General features: G+C 41.4%; 1 protein-coding gene across 2 annotated transcripts in view; it reads left to right on the forward strand.

The window, feature by feature from the left end:
• The window catches only part of DHX35 (DEAH-box helicase 35), a 179,578-nt gene that overhangs the window by 54,282 nt on the left and 107,066 nt on the right, over positions 1-18,230 (forward strand). For both annotated transcript variants that reach the window (XM_029612952.1, XM_029612951.1), the window contains exon 7: positions 12,412-12,481. In XM_029612952.1, coding sequence (XP_029468812.1) covers positions 12,412-12,481 — 70 coding nt within the window. The remainder of the gene's footprint in view (positions 1-12,411; positions 12,482-18,230) is intronic.

The following is an 18,230-nucleotide window of genomic DNA, read 5'->3' on the forward strand; positions in this document are numbered from 1 at the left end:
AGAGCTATCAAATTTTTAAATTCTTTAGATCATGCTGAGGAGGGGAGGGAGAAGTGGGAAGCATAATTGCATCTTTTCTGATTCTGATCCATGTTTGCAATTTTTTTTTAAAGTAAAAATAGACCAATGAGAGAACTAAGTTTGAAGCTGGCATATGTTTAGGATCAAAGAACTGAAAATTGGGTCATTAGATGAAAACAATCAAGCTTGAATCTTCTCTTACCTTAATTTGTGATTTAAATGATTAAAAAATAAACTCCTCTCATAGACAGAATGATAGAGCAAAGTTACTATGAGGTCAGAATTCAAAAGGGTTTGTCATGGTAACTTCAGGAGTTAGACAAACCCTGACTTTTTTAAATTTCTCATCTTGCTGCCCATGCAAACTTTTTCAGGAATAAAACAGGCAGGATGAGGGCATGGCTAACATTTATCTGGGTAAAAATGTTAAGAAAAATTGCAAAAGAAAACCAACTAAGAGGCAAACAGTGGCCTGTTTTCCCCCTCCCCCAAGCCTGAAAGAATTTAAAAATAGTAGCATAGACTGGGAGGCACTCTTCCCCCTCCTACTTCCCAAAAGAATTTAAAAATAATAGCATGGCCTCATCATCCCCTACTTTTAACACAAGTTAGACTGCAATTCCCATCCTTGACCCCCAAAAGTGCTCAGTAGGCCCAGCGGGAGAAAGAGAAGCTCTTATCGCCTCCCACTATGCTGAATACTTAAGTGCCATTCCTGTTCATACCCAGATCAGTCTAGATTCTGGAGTGGCCCAGGCACTAGTGCTTTGCAGATTTGATCAGTCTCAAAATGGAAGGTCCTTTGAGACCCAGACTTCTGTGCCAGAGTCCCATTTGTTTGGAACAGGCAGATTGCTTTTGTCGCTCAGCTGAGCAGAAACAGTTGAGAGTTCAGATTTATTTGGAAGAAGTGACTGCGACCTTGTTACAGGCCAGGAAGTCTTCTATTTCCTTAGCTTATGTTTGAGACCTGGTGTCAGGAGTTAGGATTCATGCCTTTATTGCTGAAGTTCTTGCTATCTTATTAGTGGGATTACAGAAAGGTTTAGCTCTAAAATCTCTTGTTCGTTTTGTTATAGAGGTAAGGTACAAAGGACCTCTCTGGCTTCGCATCTGGAAATATTTTTAAAGGGGGGGGGGGGGGTGAAACATCTGCGACCTACAGTTAGGATGTTGGTTTCAGCCATGAAATCTCCATTTTGTATTGAAAGCCTTATGTAATCCTCCCTTTGACCCTTCAAAGAGGGTGTCTTTGAAGGATCTCATTTTGAAAGTGGTGTTTTGGTGTCTGTCTGCTTGGCGAGATGTATTTCTGAGTTACAGGCCTTGTTGTGCAGAGACCCTTTCCTCCAGTTTTGTATAGTACTGTCTTATTGCTGAAGGTAATTTCTTCTTTTCATTTAAGTCAATCGGTAATGTTACCAGCATTTCGAAGGTCTCAGGCCGGCTTTGCCTACACTTTCAGAAACTTCATGTTCTGGATATGTGCAGAGTAATATTGAGATATTTGAAAGTCACAAATGAATAGTGGACAATCCTTTTATTTTATTCAGTTGTTGTCATAAAGGATAGAAAGCTTTTAAGGCTTCGATAGCTAGATGGATCAAGGAAGTGATTGCGTCAGCGTAATTTGCAAAGTTCTAAGGGTTCCCTAAGACCTTAAGGCTCATCCTACTAGAGATGAAGCAGCTTCGTGGGCAGAGAGTCATTTGATTTCCCCACAAGATATTTATTGAGCAATAACTTGTTAGTCCTTGCACAGTTTTGTCAGGCATTACAGATTGGATGTACACTCTTCAGCGGCTGCGGTCTTTGGGGCATCTTGTGAGCTGGTCTTTCAGGTTCCCTTCCAGGTTAGGGTGGCTTGGGTACATCCCATCTGTCTAGATTGGACTGGAGGATGATAAGGAAGAAAAAATTAGTTATCTGCTAATTTTCTTTCCTTGAGGTCTACCAGACCGGTCCAGTGTTTCATTCTTTCATGACTGAATACCGCTGTGTTCTGTGCATTATTTGTTATATAGTGGTAATATTGGTTTGAGGCTTTCGCATCCTCAGTGAAAGCATGTCAGGCATGGTTTGGGTTCACTGGAAGGTTTTTTTCAGGTCCTCTGCTCATTCGTGATGTTTAGTTTTTGGCTTTGTTTCGAGAATACTGAGAAACTTCAAGTGACACAGTATCTTGAGTTCTCATTAGAACAGTAAAGCTTTTCTTCTCTGTCTTTATCTGCTGGTAGGGGAAAAAAATCCCATCTATTTGGACTGGTTTGGTAGGACTCAAAGAAAGAAAATTAGCAGGTAAGAACTGATTTTTCCTTTGTCTTTTTTTCCTGTAGGCTCAGAACAGAAGAAAATATAAGTCATTTTGAAGGCAGATTTCAAAGCCATTTACTTGGATAAATAGCATCTCAAAAAAGATATAATTGCGATGGAGAAGGTACAGAGAAGGGCTACCAAAATGATAAGGGGAATGGAACAGCTCCCCTATGAGGAAAGACTAAAGAAGTTAGGACTTTTCAGCTTGGAGAAGAGACGGCTGAGGGGGGATATGATAGAGGGGTTTAAAATCATGAGAGGTCTAGAACGGGTAGATGTGAATTAGTTATTTACTCTTTCGGATAATAGACTAGGGGGCACTCCATGAAGTTAGCATGTGGCACATTTAAAACTAATTGGAGAAAGTTCTTTTTTCTCAACGCAAATTAAACTCTGGAATTTGTTGCCATGGGAAATGGTTAGTGCAGTTAGTGTAGCTGTGTTTAAAAAAAGGATTGGATAAGTTCTTGGAAGAGAAGTCCATTACCTGCTATTAATTAAGTTGACTTAGAAAATAGCCACTGCTATTACTAGGAACGGTAACATGGAATAGACTTAGTTTTTGGGTACTTGCCAGGTTCTTATGGCCTGGATTGACCACTGTTGGAAACAGGATGCTGGGCTTGATGGACCTTTGGTCTGACCCAGTATGGCATGTTCTTATGTTGTCCATGTAAATTGTCTGTCTGAAAATTGCCTTCCCTCAATATGTCTAATAGCTCGTGTATCATGAAATGATGGATGCATGTCTAACCACATTTAGGGAAAGCATTTCTGGGGGAGTATCTTGGGCGGGCGTGGAAAATAACAAGTGTAGATAGTATAGTCTGTGTGCTTGATTTTCAGTAGAAAATGTACCCACACCAAAAGCAGGTGTGAAAATTGTCTGTGCATACTTTCTCTTAGAATGTTGGTGCAAATTTTGCTGGGGAAAATACTCATGGATTTCACAGACTGGCCAATGTAACCCATTTCTAATATATTCATTTCTTCATAAACCAACAGTGAAATTGATTTTGGTTCTGAACTGCTGATTACTATCATTTTAGAAAAAGTATTTAAGAAAGTCAACAAATTCTTATTTTCCCTTGTAATTCCCTTATTGGTGTATCAGGGCTCTATTGGTTAATAGTGCAGTGCTCATCCATTATAGGCCAGAATAATTGGAAAAACTGAATACAATTCACATAAAAACAGCCTACAATACTGTACTAAAGAGTTGTGATAATGTAAATATCCCCCTTTCTCTTCATACAGTCAGACCAGTTCAAACAAACTGGTTGTGCATGCCAACCAGCAGATGGTTGCAGAGATAAACAGGCTTGTTGATGTTACCCCTTATATACATCCGTGCTGACACCAGTCTGCCACTATTCTCTGTCTCCAGCAGATGGTAGGTATGCAATCGCATGGTGTGGACTCATGGCCTGGTAGGCTGAATAGAGCAGCTTCTAGGGTCTCCTGAGATGAAAGACTAGCTTCTCCGTCCTTTAGTTGAGCAAGAGCCCCTAGCTCTTAAGAAAAAAGGGGATCCAGAGGTGAAAACCTTTGCTCATTCCCTCTGTTGAGCTGATCAGGACCAGGGAGCCTTCAGATGGTTTAGGTGTTTCTCTCCATTACTCCCTCTCTCTCTTCCTTTCCTCCTATTCTGACATTCCTTCAAAATAAGGGAAACTGTTTCTTTAAGATTCTTCTGTCCATATGAATAAAGTGTTAAAAAAAAAAAATTGACAGGAAAGCAAGTTCAGAGGAACTGCTTAGTGGCGATAGATGCGGCAGCACAGGAGCACTGCTTGCAGCTTCAGAGGACAGTTTTCTTCTCTCTGCCTGGTAAAATTTAGTTTATCTGGGGGTAATTTCAAACTGGGGCTGCATTTTGAACAGTGGCACGCTGGTCTAAGATGGTGCTGGCTGTGGAGTGCAGGATAAAGTCTGAGCTTTGCACGACCTGCCACATCAGAAAGCTGCAGTGTAATCCACTCTAAAAGTCTGCAGGGAGTGTTGTTAAGACTTAGGGGGAGCTCCCAAATTATTATTTTATGGTGGAGGGGGGTCCGGTTTAGCAGAAGCATTAATTATAGAGGCTGCAGTGGGTTTTTTTCCAGTGACTGCTTTGGTGGCCATATTTCAGCCACAGGTCAGTGAAATGGAGGTTGCCTCCCTCCTCATCCCTGAGCGGAGAATTGAGATTGCAGCGGGTCTGAGGGTTCTTTCCTCTGCTAGAGCAGCAAGATTGGCTTCTCTGGCACTCAATATTTCCTCCTTAAAACGTTTGCAAGCTTTTTGCAGTGGGCTGTTTCTGCCCTCCTTGTGCCCCCTACACCTGCCCTCTGGGAAGAGTATCCGGGATAAGAAGAGAACTAAGTCAGCAAGTGAAGAAAGAGTGCCAGGTAAGGATTTGTCTCCTTCAGATGATTCTCTTGAGGGTTTTAAAAGTTTTCCTCAAGGAGAAAGGCAGAATTGGAGGAAAGTGTGAGGTTCCTCCTGAGGGATAGGACCATATTTCCATTCTCTCTTTCCTACAGATGAATTAATATCCCTGATATTCTCAGTCCCTGAACATATTGCAGATCTTGGATGACAAGAAGGATGAGGCCTCTGCTCCCAAAGCGGATCCTATTATAGTCAGTTTGAGGAAGTCATGGCGCTTCTTCCCTCTGCACCAGGCAATGTAGGATTTGATTGATTTATAATGGGTGGCTCCATAGGTAAATTTTAAGGAACTTAAATCTGTTGGATCTGCAGGTGAAGGAGAAGTTCAGTTTTCCCAAGGTGGATGACTTGGTGTGCTTGGTAATGAAGAGGACCACCATCCTGGTGGAAAGAGGGGCACCTCTTGATGCATAGGACCGAAACATAGAATCCTTACTTGCTTGTTGTTGCGGCGCAGACCCGTACCTCACAGTCGGGAGATTCCTCCTGACACGATGCACTCACTCTCCGCCGGCATCATGGCCGCACGTCGCAGCGAGGCACGCGAATCAGCTCAGTAAGGCTCCTCCCCTCACGCTGACATATCCCGAAGGGCCCTGCGCCAGCGCGGGAAAATGACTATTTAACTTGGCGTTTCAGCACCAGCAATGCCTCAGCTACAGGCTTGCTTGTGCTTTTTTTTTTTGTGGGAATTCTGCCTTTTTCTTGAGACCTGGACTGTTTTTGGATTGTTTTCCCGCTGCCTGCCTCTGATCTGGACTGCCTTTTGGATTGTTTGCTTGCTGCCAGCCTCTGACCTGGACTACGTATCGGATTCTCGGCCAAACCTCGGTGCAGACCTAACTCAGGTAAGGCTGTTAGACTATCACATGGGTCCACAAATCGTAACACTTGTCTTGTTTATACATTGTGTATGTTGATTGTAAACCGCCTAGCATGATTATACTTTTATAGGCGGTGTAAAAGAAATCTTAAATAAATAAATCTGTGCGTAAGCAAGCCTTTGAGGCGGTGAGCATGCTGTATTGTTATGAGATCTGTGCTGGGTCTGGCACAGAATGCTCAGGAAGAGTTAAGAGAGAAGCCTCTGCCATTAGAACCGGGAGTGCTGTATTTGACAATTGCTGGCTAAGATTTGTTGTGTGCCTCAGCCAGAAGAGTAGCATTCATAATAGCAGCTAGGTGGCTTCACTGGATGTGCAATTAGTCGGCGGACCCTATCTCCAAGATTAACTTCACTAAGCTGCCCTTTAAGAGTCGCCTGTTGTTTGGAGAAGAGCTGGAAAAGATGGCAAAGGTATGCGGGTGACTTGAAAGTCCTGAGGCTTCTGGAAGATAGATCGAAGGCCTAGACTTGGAGTTACTTGTCTGACAGTAAATATCAAGATTCAAGGAGATTCAGGTTGAGCTGCAGTTCTTCGGTACAAAGGTCTAGGCCATATTCCTTATTCAAGTCATTTTGATCTAAGAAAGTCGGTTAGGACAGAATTGCAGGCTCCAGCTCCTCTAGGGCAGCACAATGAATGCTTGGGGGCCCTATCTCTGGTACCAGAGATGGGCAGCCATCTTTCTTTGTTGTATCAGAAATGGGCCAAAATCACAATGGGTCAATGGGTCCTAGAGATAATAAAAAATGGTTATGCTCTGGAATTCTCTTGTTCCATTTTCAATGCTTTTATGGTTTCTCCTTGTTGCTTGGTCGAGAAAAGAAATGCTGGAAAGGCTACTTTGCAGAGGCATCTCTACTTAAAAACTGTAATTCCGGATCCAAAAGACCAGGAAGGGCTAGGATGCTACTCCATTTACTTTATGGTTCAAAAGAAGGAAGAATCCTTTTGTCCCACCCTGTACCTTAAACAGGTCAATGACTTCTTCAAGGTGGTCCACTTCAAGATGGAAACCTCATGATCAGTAATCATGGTGGTTCAGTAAGGAGAATTTCTGACCTCTTTAGATCTAACGGAAGCTTATCTTCACATCCCTATCCAGAAAGATCATCAACATCTCCTGAGATTAGCAGTGCTAAATTGTCATTTTCATTTTCAGGTTCTAGTCTTTGGATTAGCAACAGCCCTGAGAACCTTTTTGAAAGTAATGGTAGTGGTGGCAGCAATGCTGCATAAGGAAAGAATTTTGGTACACCCTTATCTGGATGATTGGCTGATAAGAGCGAAGTCCTTTCAGGAGAGTGTTGTGGCTTCATGGCAAGTAATCCAGTTGTTACAGGACTTGGGATGGATTTTCAGTTTTTCCAAAAGCAATCTTTAGCCCTTTTCAACACTGGATTAACTGGGAGCTTGATTTGGTGCAAATAGTTTTGAGATCAAGGATTCCACCTGGAAAACAAGGTCCTTAGGTTATGTACATCTAACGGAACAAAGAGTTCAGAAGTTGTGTAACCAGATCTGGACATTGAGGGTGACCAGGAAATTGACAGTGTGGTCCTACCTCCAGATTCTCGGATCCATGGTGACAGCCTTGGATCTAGTACCTTGGGCAAGAGTGCATATGTGTCATCTGCAAAGGACCTTGTTTTCCAGGTGGAATCCTTGATCTCAAAACTATTCCATGAGACTGCACTACCGAAGTCTATAAGACAGAGCTCGCAATGCTAGCTGGAAGGTAAGTATTTGTAATGGGGAGTGGATTTGATGACTTCAGCTTGGATTATAGTGTTGACAGATGCCAGTCTGTCAGGCTATTTGCTCAGGGACAAGGGAACCCTGAGGAAGCGAGCTGGTCCATCAACCGCTTGGAAGCCAGGACGATTTGGCGGGCTCTCCTCAAATTTGCGCTATGTTTAGTGGGGCAGGCAGTTAGTGATATCCAACAATACCACAGTGGTAGCATAGATAAATCATCAAGGGAGAATCCGGAGTCCTCAAGTCTCATTAGAAATGGACATGCTTCTTCCCTGGGCAGAGATGAATTTGCAGAACTTGGCATCTCTCATAACTGATGCGGACAATGTTCAGGTGGATTACATCAGCAGAATGGTCCCTTTCGCAATTGGCCTTCAATTAGATTGTCACCAGGTGAGGTCTGCCAGACCTGGATCTGATGGCGACCAGCCAGAATGTAAAGGTATGCAGATTCTTAAGCTAAAAGAGAGACACTCATTCGTCTGGAATTGATGCTCTTGTACAGGAGTGGCTGGCTGGTGGAGGGGATATTATTATTTTTTCCTCTTTGGCCCATGATAGACTTCTAAAAATTTCCGTGCATCCAGGGCTGATGTTACTGTTTGCTCTGGACTGGCTTCATTGGCCATAGTATGCAGATCTTTGGCACTTGCTATATGGCAACCCTCTAAGAATTTTGCCTCACAAGGAGTTAATTTGCTAGGGTCCCATGTTTCATGAGGAAATAGATCAATTTTATCTTATGGTGAAGCACTTCAGAGGACATGATAATGAAGAAAGATTATTCTCAGGCTGTGGTGTCTGCACTCCTGAAGGCTAGGAAATTCTCCACTTCCTTAGCTTATGTGCGGGCTTGGAAAGTTTTTGAGGAGTGGTGCTCGGGATGTCAGTATGTCTCTGGGAAACTCCAGTTCCCTTGATTCTAGATATTTTGCAGGATGACTTCTCTAAGGGAATGGCTGTTAATACACTGAAGATGTAAGTAGCAGTGCTGTCTTGCTGTAGAGGTTGTATACAAGGTAGAATGTTGTTGTCTCATCCAGATATCTCTTTGTTCTTGAGAGGTATTAAGCATATTAGATCTCTGCTCTAGATTCTATTCTGCTTTGGGATCTGAACTTAGTTTTGTCCTTCTTGGCGGGCCCACAGTTTTGCTCCTCTTAAGGCTATTTGGTAAAATTGCTCATATTGAAGACAGTCTTCCTAGTTGCTGTTGTTCAGCTTGGAGAATTTCTGAATTGCAAGCACGTTCTTGTAAGGAACCTTTCTTGTTGATTTCATAAGGGTCCAGATTTGTACAGTTCCCTCTCTTCTTTTTTTTATAATTTTATTTTTATTGAATTTTTAATAATTACAACACAAGATCACTTGTAACAGAAAATATGACAAGATTTGTAAAGCTTCACCAATGCAATATACAAAATGAAATACAAAATTCCACCAACAAATGTTGTCACCAAAATGTTTTAGGAAATAAAGGGGGAGGGGAATAAAATTAACATGAGCGAAATTCCTTAGGAAATTCAGTAAGGTAAATCCTGAACTTACACCCCTCAAAAAATTTAAGCCAATCCACTTATGAGGACATTAGGAATAAGAGTCCAGGAATACCCATAGCTGAGAAGGTTCAAAGAATAACATAGGAACATAGAAATGACGGCAGAAGAAGACCAATCGGCCCATCCAGTCTGCCCAGCAAGCTTCACACTTCTTTTTTCTCATACTTATCTGTTTCTCTTGGCTCTTGGTTCTATTTCCCTTCCACCCCCACCATTAATGTAGAGAGCAGTGTTGGAGCTGCATCCAAGTGAAATATCAAGCTTGATTATTTAGGGGCAATAACCGCTGCAATAAGCAAGCTACACCCATACTTATTTGTTTACCCAGACTATGTTATTCAGCCCTTATTGGTTGTTTTTCTTCTCCCCTGCCGTTGAAGCAGAGAGCTATGCTGGATATGCGTGACATATTAGTTTTTCTTCTCCCCTGCTGTTGAAGCAGAGAGCTATGCTGTATATGCATTGAAAGTGAAGTATGCATTGAAAGCCACATTAACTATCAACAAATATTGAATAAGCCTAATAATTGGTAATACCTATAGCCTTTGAACTCTCCGTTAATTTTACATACTCTTACCCACCCCTGGGTTTTGTTTTTTTTTTAATTTGGAGATGGCAGCCCTCCATCCTTCCGCTCCGTGAAGGTGGAACACCATCCACTGGCCACTGGCATCCCGCTCCGTGAATGCCACTGTGGCTACTGCCGCTCTGTGCAGTGTTTTGCTGCCTCCTCTTTATACATGTCCTCTAGACCTGATGGACCTTATCTGTTACTCTTGGCTCTTAGTAACCTTTTGATTCTATTTCCCTTCTATCCCCACTATTAATGTAGAGAGCAGTGTTGGAACTGCCTCTAAGTGAAATATCTAGCTTAATTAGTTAGGGGTAGTAATCGCCGCAATAAGCAAGCTATACCCATGTTTATTTGTTTACCAAGACTAAATAATTCAGACCTTGTTGTTTTTTTTCTATATATAGATCTACTTTTCTTCATTCCCCCTGCCGTTGAAGCAGAGAGTTATGCTGAATATGCATTGAAAGTTAACTATGAGACTTTCTCCCCTGCCGTTGAAGCAGGGGAGAAACTTCTGGCTTAAACTTCTGGCTTCATGGAAAGAAATTTCCTCCGTGTTCTTGGGTTGCCCTGGTGATGTCGGGGAGGATCCATACTTTTTGACCATAAAATAAATGAGGACAGTTACGAAAGAAGAATTTCAACACTGAGTTTCTCTCAGAAAGAAATGCAAAAGTCTCAAGTAAAGTAGCTCTATCCTGAATAATCATCTCTTGAGACGATTCCAACAGCTCAGAAATAATCATAGAAGAAATAGGTTCAGAGTCCTTAGGGATTTCTCCTTCCGATTTAGGAAGGAGAAATCAGGAACAGCCTCCTTTGGAAATTTAGGAATCTGCATTAGATAACTCTTGAGCAAGTCCTTAGGAGGAAGCAACCTTATACAAGAGAAATTTAATATTCTTAAGTTTAAGATTCTTCGAGCATTTTCAACATTTTCTAGTTTCTTAGTTGAAACCATATCTGATTGCACCAATTTATGTTGTACTGATTCTATTTTTGTAATTTTTGATCCAACTTGGTGACTTTAGTCTCCAGAAGCCCAACTTGATTCTCTCTAGTCAGCACACGTCGATTACGTTCCACTACAACAGCAGTTAAAGAGGTAATAGCCTTGTCTACAGAAAGTAAGGCATTCCAGACAGATTCCAGTGTTATTTCTTTAGGTTTCTCAAGAGAAAACCTCAGTGACTGGCATACCTGCACGCTCCCTTCTCTTTCACCCACAGGGTTGCTTCCACCTTCGTTGGTCTCTGAAAGCTTAGGGACAAAAGAGAGGCCAGTGGAATCCGTACTAAGCGGATTCTCCGAAGGGAAGTCCAGAACCATTTCCCTTTTCGGGGCCATGAAGGTAATGTCATCTCTTTGTCTCAAATCCAAAGGAAATGGGGGTGGAGGCGCACTGGGGTCTAAAGATATCGCTTCAGCCAAAGGAGCTGACGCTCGCTTAGCAGTCGACACCATAGCGGCTCTCCCCTCCAGTGTGGCAGTTAGGGGTGCCGCAAAGAAAGTCTTGATCCGTTGTTGTAAGTGCTTGGAAACGGGAGAGGAGCTTGAAATCTCACTCAACCGAGCCTTTCTCTATGGGGCATCTTAACAAGTGGAGGAAATAGAGTTGTTTAGCAAAGAATCGGAGGAGCGTTTCTTAGCATGCAGGTCAAGCGGCAGCCATCTTGTCCCCCTCCAGTTCCCTCTTTTCTACTGAAAGTGATTTCAGAATTTCATTTGAATCAGTCCAGGACCCTTCCTTGCTGCTGGTATCGTCAGGAGTTTTGTACAGAGATTTACATTTGCAGGCTGATAGGCAGTGATGGGAAATATAATGGATTCTACACTTATTTATTTAGCCGGCCCAGCCATCTGGAACAAGATGCCCACCGACCTCAGACTAGAACCATGCCCTCTAACCTTCCGAAAAAAACTCAAGACATGGCTCTTCCTCCAAGCCTTCTCATAACTTACTTACCCAGCAATTTCTTCACCAGACCAGACACTGATTCCTAACTAAACACCCCTCCAAGTTTAGGCATTATACTTATGCCTCTCTTCTTTATATTATTGCATTATCTAATTTATTCAGTTATGCTTCCTATTTCTCCGGCTATCCTAGCCCTCCATGTTAAAACCTCCTTGTTATATGTAACTTTCGCCTCTTGTTAAATGGTTGATTATGTTTTACCCCTTGTTACATGTAAACCGATCTGATATGAATTTCTTTCATGAAGGTCGGTATATAAAAATGTTAAATAAATAAATAAATTTATTAGCTTCGATATTCCACTTTTTAAAATGAATGGCTTTAAAGCAGATTAAAATAAATTTAAAGTAGGTTACAGTAGTGCTAAATCAACAGTATCGATTAAGGATCTAAAAGTGAGATTCTGATCATCTCCTTGTTTTATATGGTGGAACACGGAAAGATGTGGCCTCTCGAGCTATGGTGGCATGCTGGATTTGTTGTTTACTGTTGGGAGTTCTCCATTTCTTTCTGTTTCTTTGTTCTCCTGGTAGTCTGCTGGTTGAAAAAAGATAACACTTAAAAACAGTTATATAGTTTGATGGTTATTGGTATTGAGATTGTCCACAGTTAGCTTGTTTCAGGAATACTGGCAGGCTAGTGTCAGCTCGGATGTATATAAGGGGTGACAGAAAGCCTGTTGATCTGTCTTCATTTGCTGGTTGGTGTGCATAACCCATTTGTCTGGATTAGTCTGGTTGTATTCAAGGGAAGGAAATTATCAGGTAAGAAGTATTTTCGCCATGTTCAATACTATAAGAGCAATTTCCCATTAGTGGCTACTGGATGGGTTCCAGCATTAGTGGATTTCATTGTCTTAAGCTTGCCTCTCTTTGGTTTGATTCACAGTGTCCTCATGTTGGATGAAGCTCATGAAAGAACCTTGTATACTGACATTGCCATTGGCTTGTTAAAAAAGGTTAGTACTTGTCTCCAAATTGCTGTCATCTTTTAACACTGTAAAAATTGAAAGTTGGGAATTGAACATCATGTGACTGTAGTTGGCAAAGAGAGATGTGTTTTCCAAATGGGTCATTAATCACATGTATTCTCTGGGCATGGGGGCTTGGGTGGGGTGTTCTATACATACTGCAGAACTCTGCAATATTACAGTTTATTTTATAACTGAAGCTCATAGTATTTGGACTTCTAGTCTCTTCACTCCAGACCAGGGGCTCTACTTGTCACCTAAAGAAAATAAGAACATATGAAGCACCATGGTGAGTTGGACCAGTGGTCCATTGAGGCCAGCACCCTATCTTTGACAGTGGTCACTCTGGGTTACTTGGAAGTATCCAGCAGATCCTAATGGGGAAATCCATTCCTTGTTGCTCATTCCCAGAAGATGTCAATCCCCCATGTCTTCCTGGCTAATAGTTGTTAATGAGTCTGTCCTCCTTACTACCTTAATCTGGCTGCCCACTTCTCTCTATTTACTACTTGACCTTGCCATTATTTCACCAAGTGACCTTACCAGTAGATTTGTAGAAGATCCCTGATGATCAGGGTGTGCATATACTTGCGTGTTTGTAGTGGTGGGGATAATTGTCCTATCTTAGATACATGCTGTTACATTTCTAACACAGGATCACAACCTTTTTAGCCATCTGTTTTAGTAACAGCACCATCAGTACTGTTGGTGGTTCTTATTTTGCATAGTTGCTGAGCTGTGGGGTGGGGGAATTACACTGGCTGCCAATCAAACAAAGAGCACAATTTAAAACACTTTGCACAGTCCACAAGCTAATCAATGAAGAAAATACAGATTGGTTAAACACCGCATTAAGACTACATATTCCCCAAAGGAATCTCAGATCAGCAAATAAAGCCTTACTAACCATACCCTCTGTAAAGACAGCTAAACTGACACAAGTAAGGGAAAGAGCACTATCATTAGCCGGCCCTATATTATGGAACGCAATGCCACCCGAATTAAGATTAATGAGAGACCATAAACTCTTAAAAAAAAAAGCCTAAAAACATGGCTTTTCAAAAAAGCTTTTCAAAATGAGAATGGGGAATAGGTAGTACTAAGAAACTAGAAAAGGACTTATACACACAGGCAAAAGTCACCAGATAACACATATGCGTTCTTTACCTTTATTTTTATCACACTTAAGTTTTTAGGTTAAAGAATTACAGTATATCGCATATATGGATAGCCCATAAAGGGAATTTCAATACACACTACATATAGCTTATAATATTTTGAATCATGTATCTGAACAACTTCGGCACCCTCTGTTTAAAGTAAAATCTATTTCAAATTTATTCATGTGCCTATTTGTAAACCGTTGTGATGGTATATCACTAACGATGGTATAGAAAAGTTTTTAAATAAAATAAATAAATATCTTAATGCAAGTTAAATGTCTACCATGGTGCTGAATGCACATGAAAGTGTTAATGCTCTAATACACTGGTTCTCAACTTTTTTCCCATTGTGACACACCTGACAGATCACGCTCACATGTGTGATACACTACTCATTACAATTCATGACGGAAATAGAAAATAAAGGTTCAGTATTTTTATTGTTAAGAATGACACAAGGGAAAGATAAGTACTCCGTAAACATCCCATACCAAAACAGCACCAGTTTCCTGCACTTAAACAGTAACCACCTTACCTAAGAAAAGGCAACACTGAAAATATTACACCACGCTTTAAGTCACCAATACACCACCTATTAGGAAAATGGACCAAGCCAGGCTGCTATAGAGCCCTACCCAGAAACTATACGCCAGCAGAATACCTCACCTCAGTCACATGTGTAGACCTTTTTGCCAAAATTTATCCTCTTGATACAAAAAGCCTTCCTGGCAAGAATAAAGAGACCGTAAAGATTAATTAGAAACATACAGACAAAACTGAATTGGAAACCGCAACAAGCCAGAGAAACTGTATGCAGTGTAACAAAAGAAAAAGAGAAACTTCACCAGTCCTCAAAACAAATCAAGAAATATAAAATCAATCAATATAAAACCATACTAATAAAAAGAACAGATTTCAAAATAGCTGATGAATGGAATATCTAATAATTAAAAACTCATATACAAAATCTCTAGATACCAATAAAATATTTCAAAATAGCAGACACAAAGACCCAATAATGAAAAATAAGGATAAAAAAATCCTTTGCTTTCCATACCTGGGAATGTTTGATATCCAGGTCTCTGTTTTGAATTTGCAGGAGGAAAGATGGTTTGCTTGCAACTTTCTCCTCTCTCTGTCACACACAAGCACACTGAATCACGTGCATATACACATGCTCTCTCACTCACAGGCCGATACAGTACAGTTAACCTGCATTTGGATGCGCGTTTTGGACGTGCTAGCTTTACCCCTTATTCAGTAAGGGGTAATAGCGAGTCGAAAACGCGCATCCAACCCCCCCCCCCCGAGACTAATAGCGCCCGCAACTTGCAAATACATGTTGATGGCCCTATTAGTCATTCTCGCGCAATACAGAAAGTAAAATGTGCAGCCAAGCCGCACATTTTACTTTCAGAAATTTGCGCCTACCCAAAGGTAGGAGCTAATTTCTGCCGGCACCGAGAAAGTACACATGGCGATATTAAGTCAGAGGTCACGAAAGTTAAAAAAAAAAAAAAAATAAAATAAAATTTGAAATCGGCCTGCGGCTCGCGGGCTGAAAACAGGAAACTCAATTTTGCCAGCATCCGGTTTCCGAACCCGTGGCTGTCAGCGGGCTCGAGAACCAACGCCGGCAAAATTGAGTCGGCTGTCAAACCCGCTGACAGCCGCTGCTCCTGTCCAAAAAGAGGCGCTAGGGACGTGCTAGTGTCCCTAGCGCCTCTTTTTACCACCGGCCCTAATTTAAATATTTTAGTTTACTGAATTGCATGCACAGGACACTGGCCTGTGTGCGTGCCGGGAGAGCGGGCGCTTGCCCGCTCTCTCGCAAACTTTACTGTATCGGCCTGTTACATAGGCTCTTAATCACGCACATATACACATCCTTTTTCTCTTTCACTTATATAGGCTGTTCAGCTTGGAGAAGAGACGGCTGAGGGGGGATATGATAGAGGTCTTTAAGATCATGAGAGGTCTTGAACGAGTAGATGTGAATCGGTTATTTACACTTTCGGATAATAGAAGGACTAGGGGGCATTCCATGAAATTAGCAAGTAGCACATTTAAGACTAATCGGAGAAAATTCTTTTTCACTCAACGCACAATAAAGCTCTGGAATTTGTTGCCAGAGGATGTGGTTAGTGCAGTTAGTGTAGCTGGGTTCATAAAAGGTTTGGATAAGTTCTTGGAGGAGAAGTCCATTAATGGCTAGTAATCAAATTTACTTAGGGAATAGCCACTGCTATTAATTGCATCAGTAGCATGGGATCTTCTTAGTGATTGGGTAATTGCCAGGTTATTGTGGCCTGGTTTGGCCTCTGTTGGAAACAGGATGCTGGGCTTGATGGACCCTTGGTCTGACCCAGCATGGCAAGTTCTTATGTTCTTATTTACACACACGCTGTCTGTCTTATTTATTTTATTTATTTTTATTTAGCGTTTTTCTATACCGGCATTCAAGATTAGATTCACATCATACTGGTTTAGATTAAAAAAGGGGGTGTAAATTAAAAATAAATAACTGAACAGAATTGTAACAAGTGAAATGAAAAACTCTGAAGTTACAATAAAACAGGATGCTAAAACTGGGTGGAGGAAAGTCTAAAGGAACTTAACAGTAAGAGCCATTATTTACAGTATTATAGGAATGTCTGATTGTGGTTGTCATTAATATACGATTCAAATAGGTTCTGGAAATGCTTGTTTGAACAACCACATCTTAATCCTTTTTCTGAAGGTTTGAAGGCACGGTTCTTGATGAAGTTCCGGAGGAATGGAGTTCCATAGAGATGGTCCTGCTGTAGAGAAAGCTCGGTCTCTAAATGATCTATGTTGAGAGGTTTTGGCATGGGGGACATGTAGTGAGTCTCTGTAAGCTTCTCTAGTAGGTCTGGAGGAGTATGTTTTCTGAAAGGGATTGTAGGTTTAGTGGAGCTTGGTGATGGATGGCTTTAAATATTGTGGTAATAGCCTTATGTATGATTCTATAGTGGATTGGCAGCCAATGTAGGTCTTTAAGTATGGGAGAAATGTGCTCTCTTCTCCTCGTGTTTGTCAGTATTCTGGCTGCCGCATTTTGTACCATCTGAAGAGGTTTGGTGTGAGAAGAGGGGAGACCTAGTAAGATAGAGTTACAGATTATAGCTTGCAGAACCGTTCTGTAATCTTGAAAGTGAAGGAGTGGTTTTATTCTTTTCAAGACATGTAGTTTATGGAAACAGTCTTTAGTTGTTTGGTTGATGAAGGGTTTAAGGTTTAGCCGATTATCAATGATAACCCCTAAGTCTCTTGCTTGGGTGATGTGAAGGTTTGATGGAGTGTTCGAGGTGATGGTACTGTTTTCCGGGGAGATGAGAAGGAGTTCGGTCTTAGAGGAATTTAGAATTAAGTATAAGTTGGTGAGGAGGCTGTTAATTTCCTGAAGGCAGTTTTCCCAGAATTCAAGCGTTTTAGTAATAGATTCTTTTAGGGGGATCATGATCTGGACATCGTCGGCGTATAAGTGTTTTAGGTTCATTTTGGTTAACAGCTTGCATCGTGGAAGGAGGTAAATATTGAAGAGGGTGGGGGACAAGGAAGAACCCTGGGGAACTCCTAGGGAGGAATGGTGACGGAGTGATTCTTTGTTGTGTATTTTAACCTTGTAGCCTCTGTTATCTATTTTATTTATTTATTTATTTATTTATTTATTCATTTTTATATACCGTCATTCGGTTCAGCCATCATAACGGTTTACAAAGTCAAACAAAAACAGATAAATTATACATAGTTACAAAAAAGTTACAATGGGGGGGGGGGGGGAGTTTTGAACCAGGCCAGAGCAGTTCCTGTTACTCCGATGTTTGACAACTGGTTTAGGAGGATGGAATGGTTAACAGTGTCAAAAGCCGCTGAGAGGTCCAGGAGAATCAGTAAGGAGTGACTAGGGGACACTCCATGAAGTTAGCATGGGGCACATTTAAAACTAATCGGAGAAAGTTCTTTTTTACTCAACGCACAATTAAACTCTGGAATTTGTTGCCAGAGAATGTGGTTCGTGCAGGTAGTATAGCTGTGTTTAAAAAAGGATTGGATAAGTTCTTGGAGGAGAAGTCCATTACCTGCTATTAGGTTCACTTAGAGAATAGCCACTGCCATTAGCAATGGTTACATGGAATAGACTTAGTTTTTGGGTACTTGCCAGGTTCTTATGGCCTGGATTGGCCACTGTTGGAAACAGGATGCTGGGCTTGATGGACCCTTGGTCTGACCCAGTATGGCATTTTCTTATGTTCTTCTTATGATGAGATAGTCTTTCAGGGATATGAGTAGAGATTCTGTGCTAACTGCTTTTCGGAATCCAAATTGGGAGGGGAACAGAATTTTGTGGTCTTCTATATAATCCGATAATTGTGTATTGACTAATTTTTCCATGACCGTGGCTATAAATGGGAGGTTGGAGATTGGGCGGAAGCTATTGGGATCTTTAGGGTCCAGATTAGGTTTCTTTAGGAGTGGTTAGATGGAGGCCAGTTTAAGGTCGTCTGGATAGATTCCCTGGGATAGAGAACAGTTAATGATGTCCGCCAATG

Source organism: Rhinatrema bivittatum, chromosome 8 (genome assembly GCF_901001135.1).
Source record: "Rhinatrema bivittatum chromosome 8, aRhiBiv1.1, whole genome shotgun sequence".
NCBI classification, from domain to species: Eukaryota; Metazoa; Chordata; class Amphibia; order Gymnophiona; family Rhinatrematidae; genus Rhinatrema; species Rhinatrema bivittatum.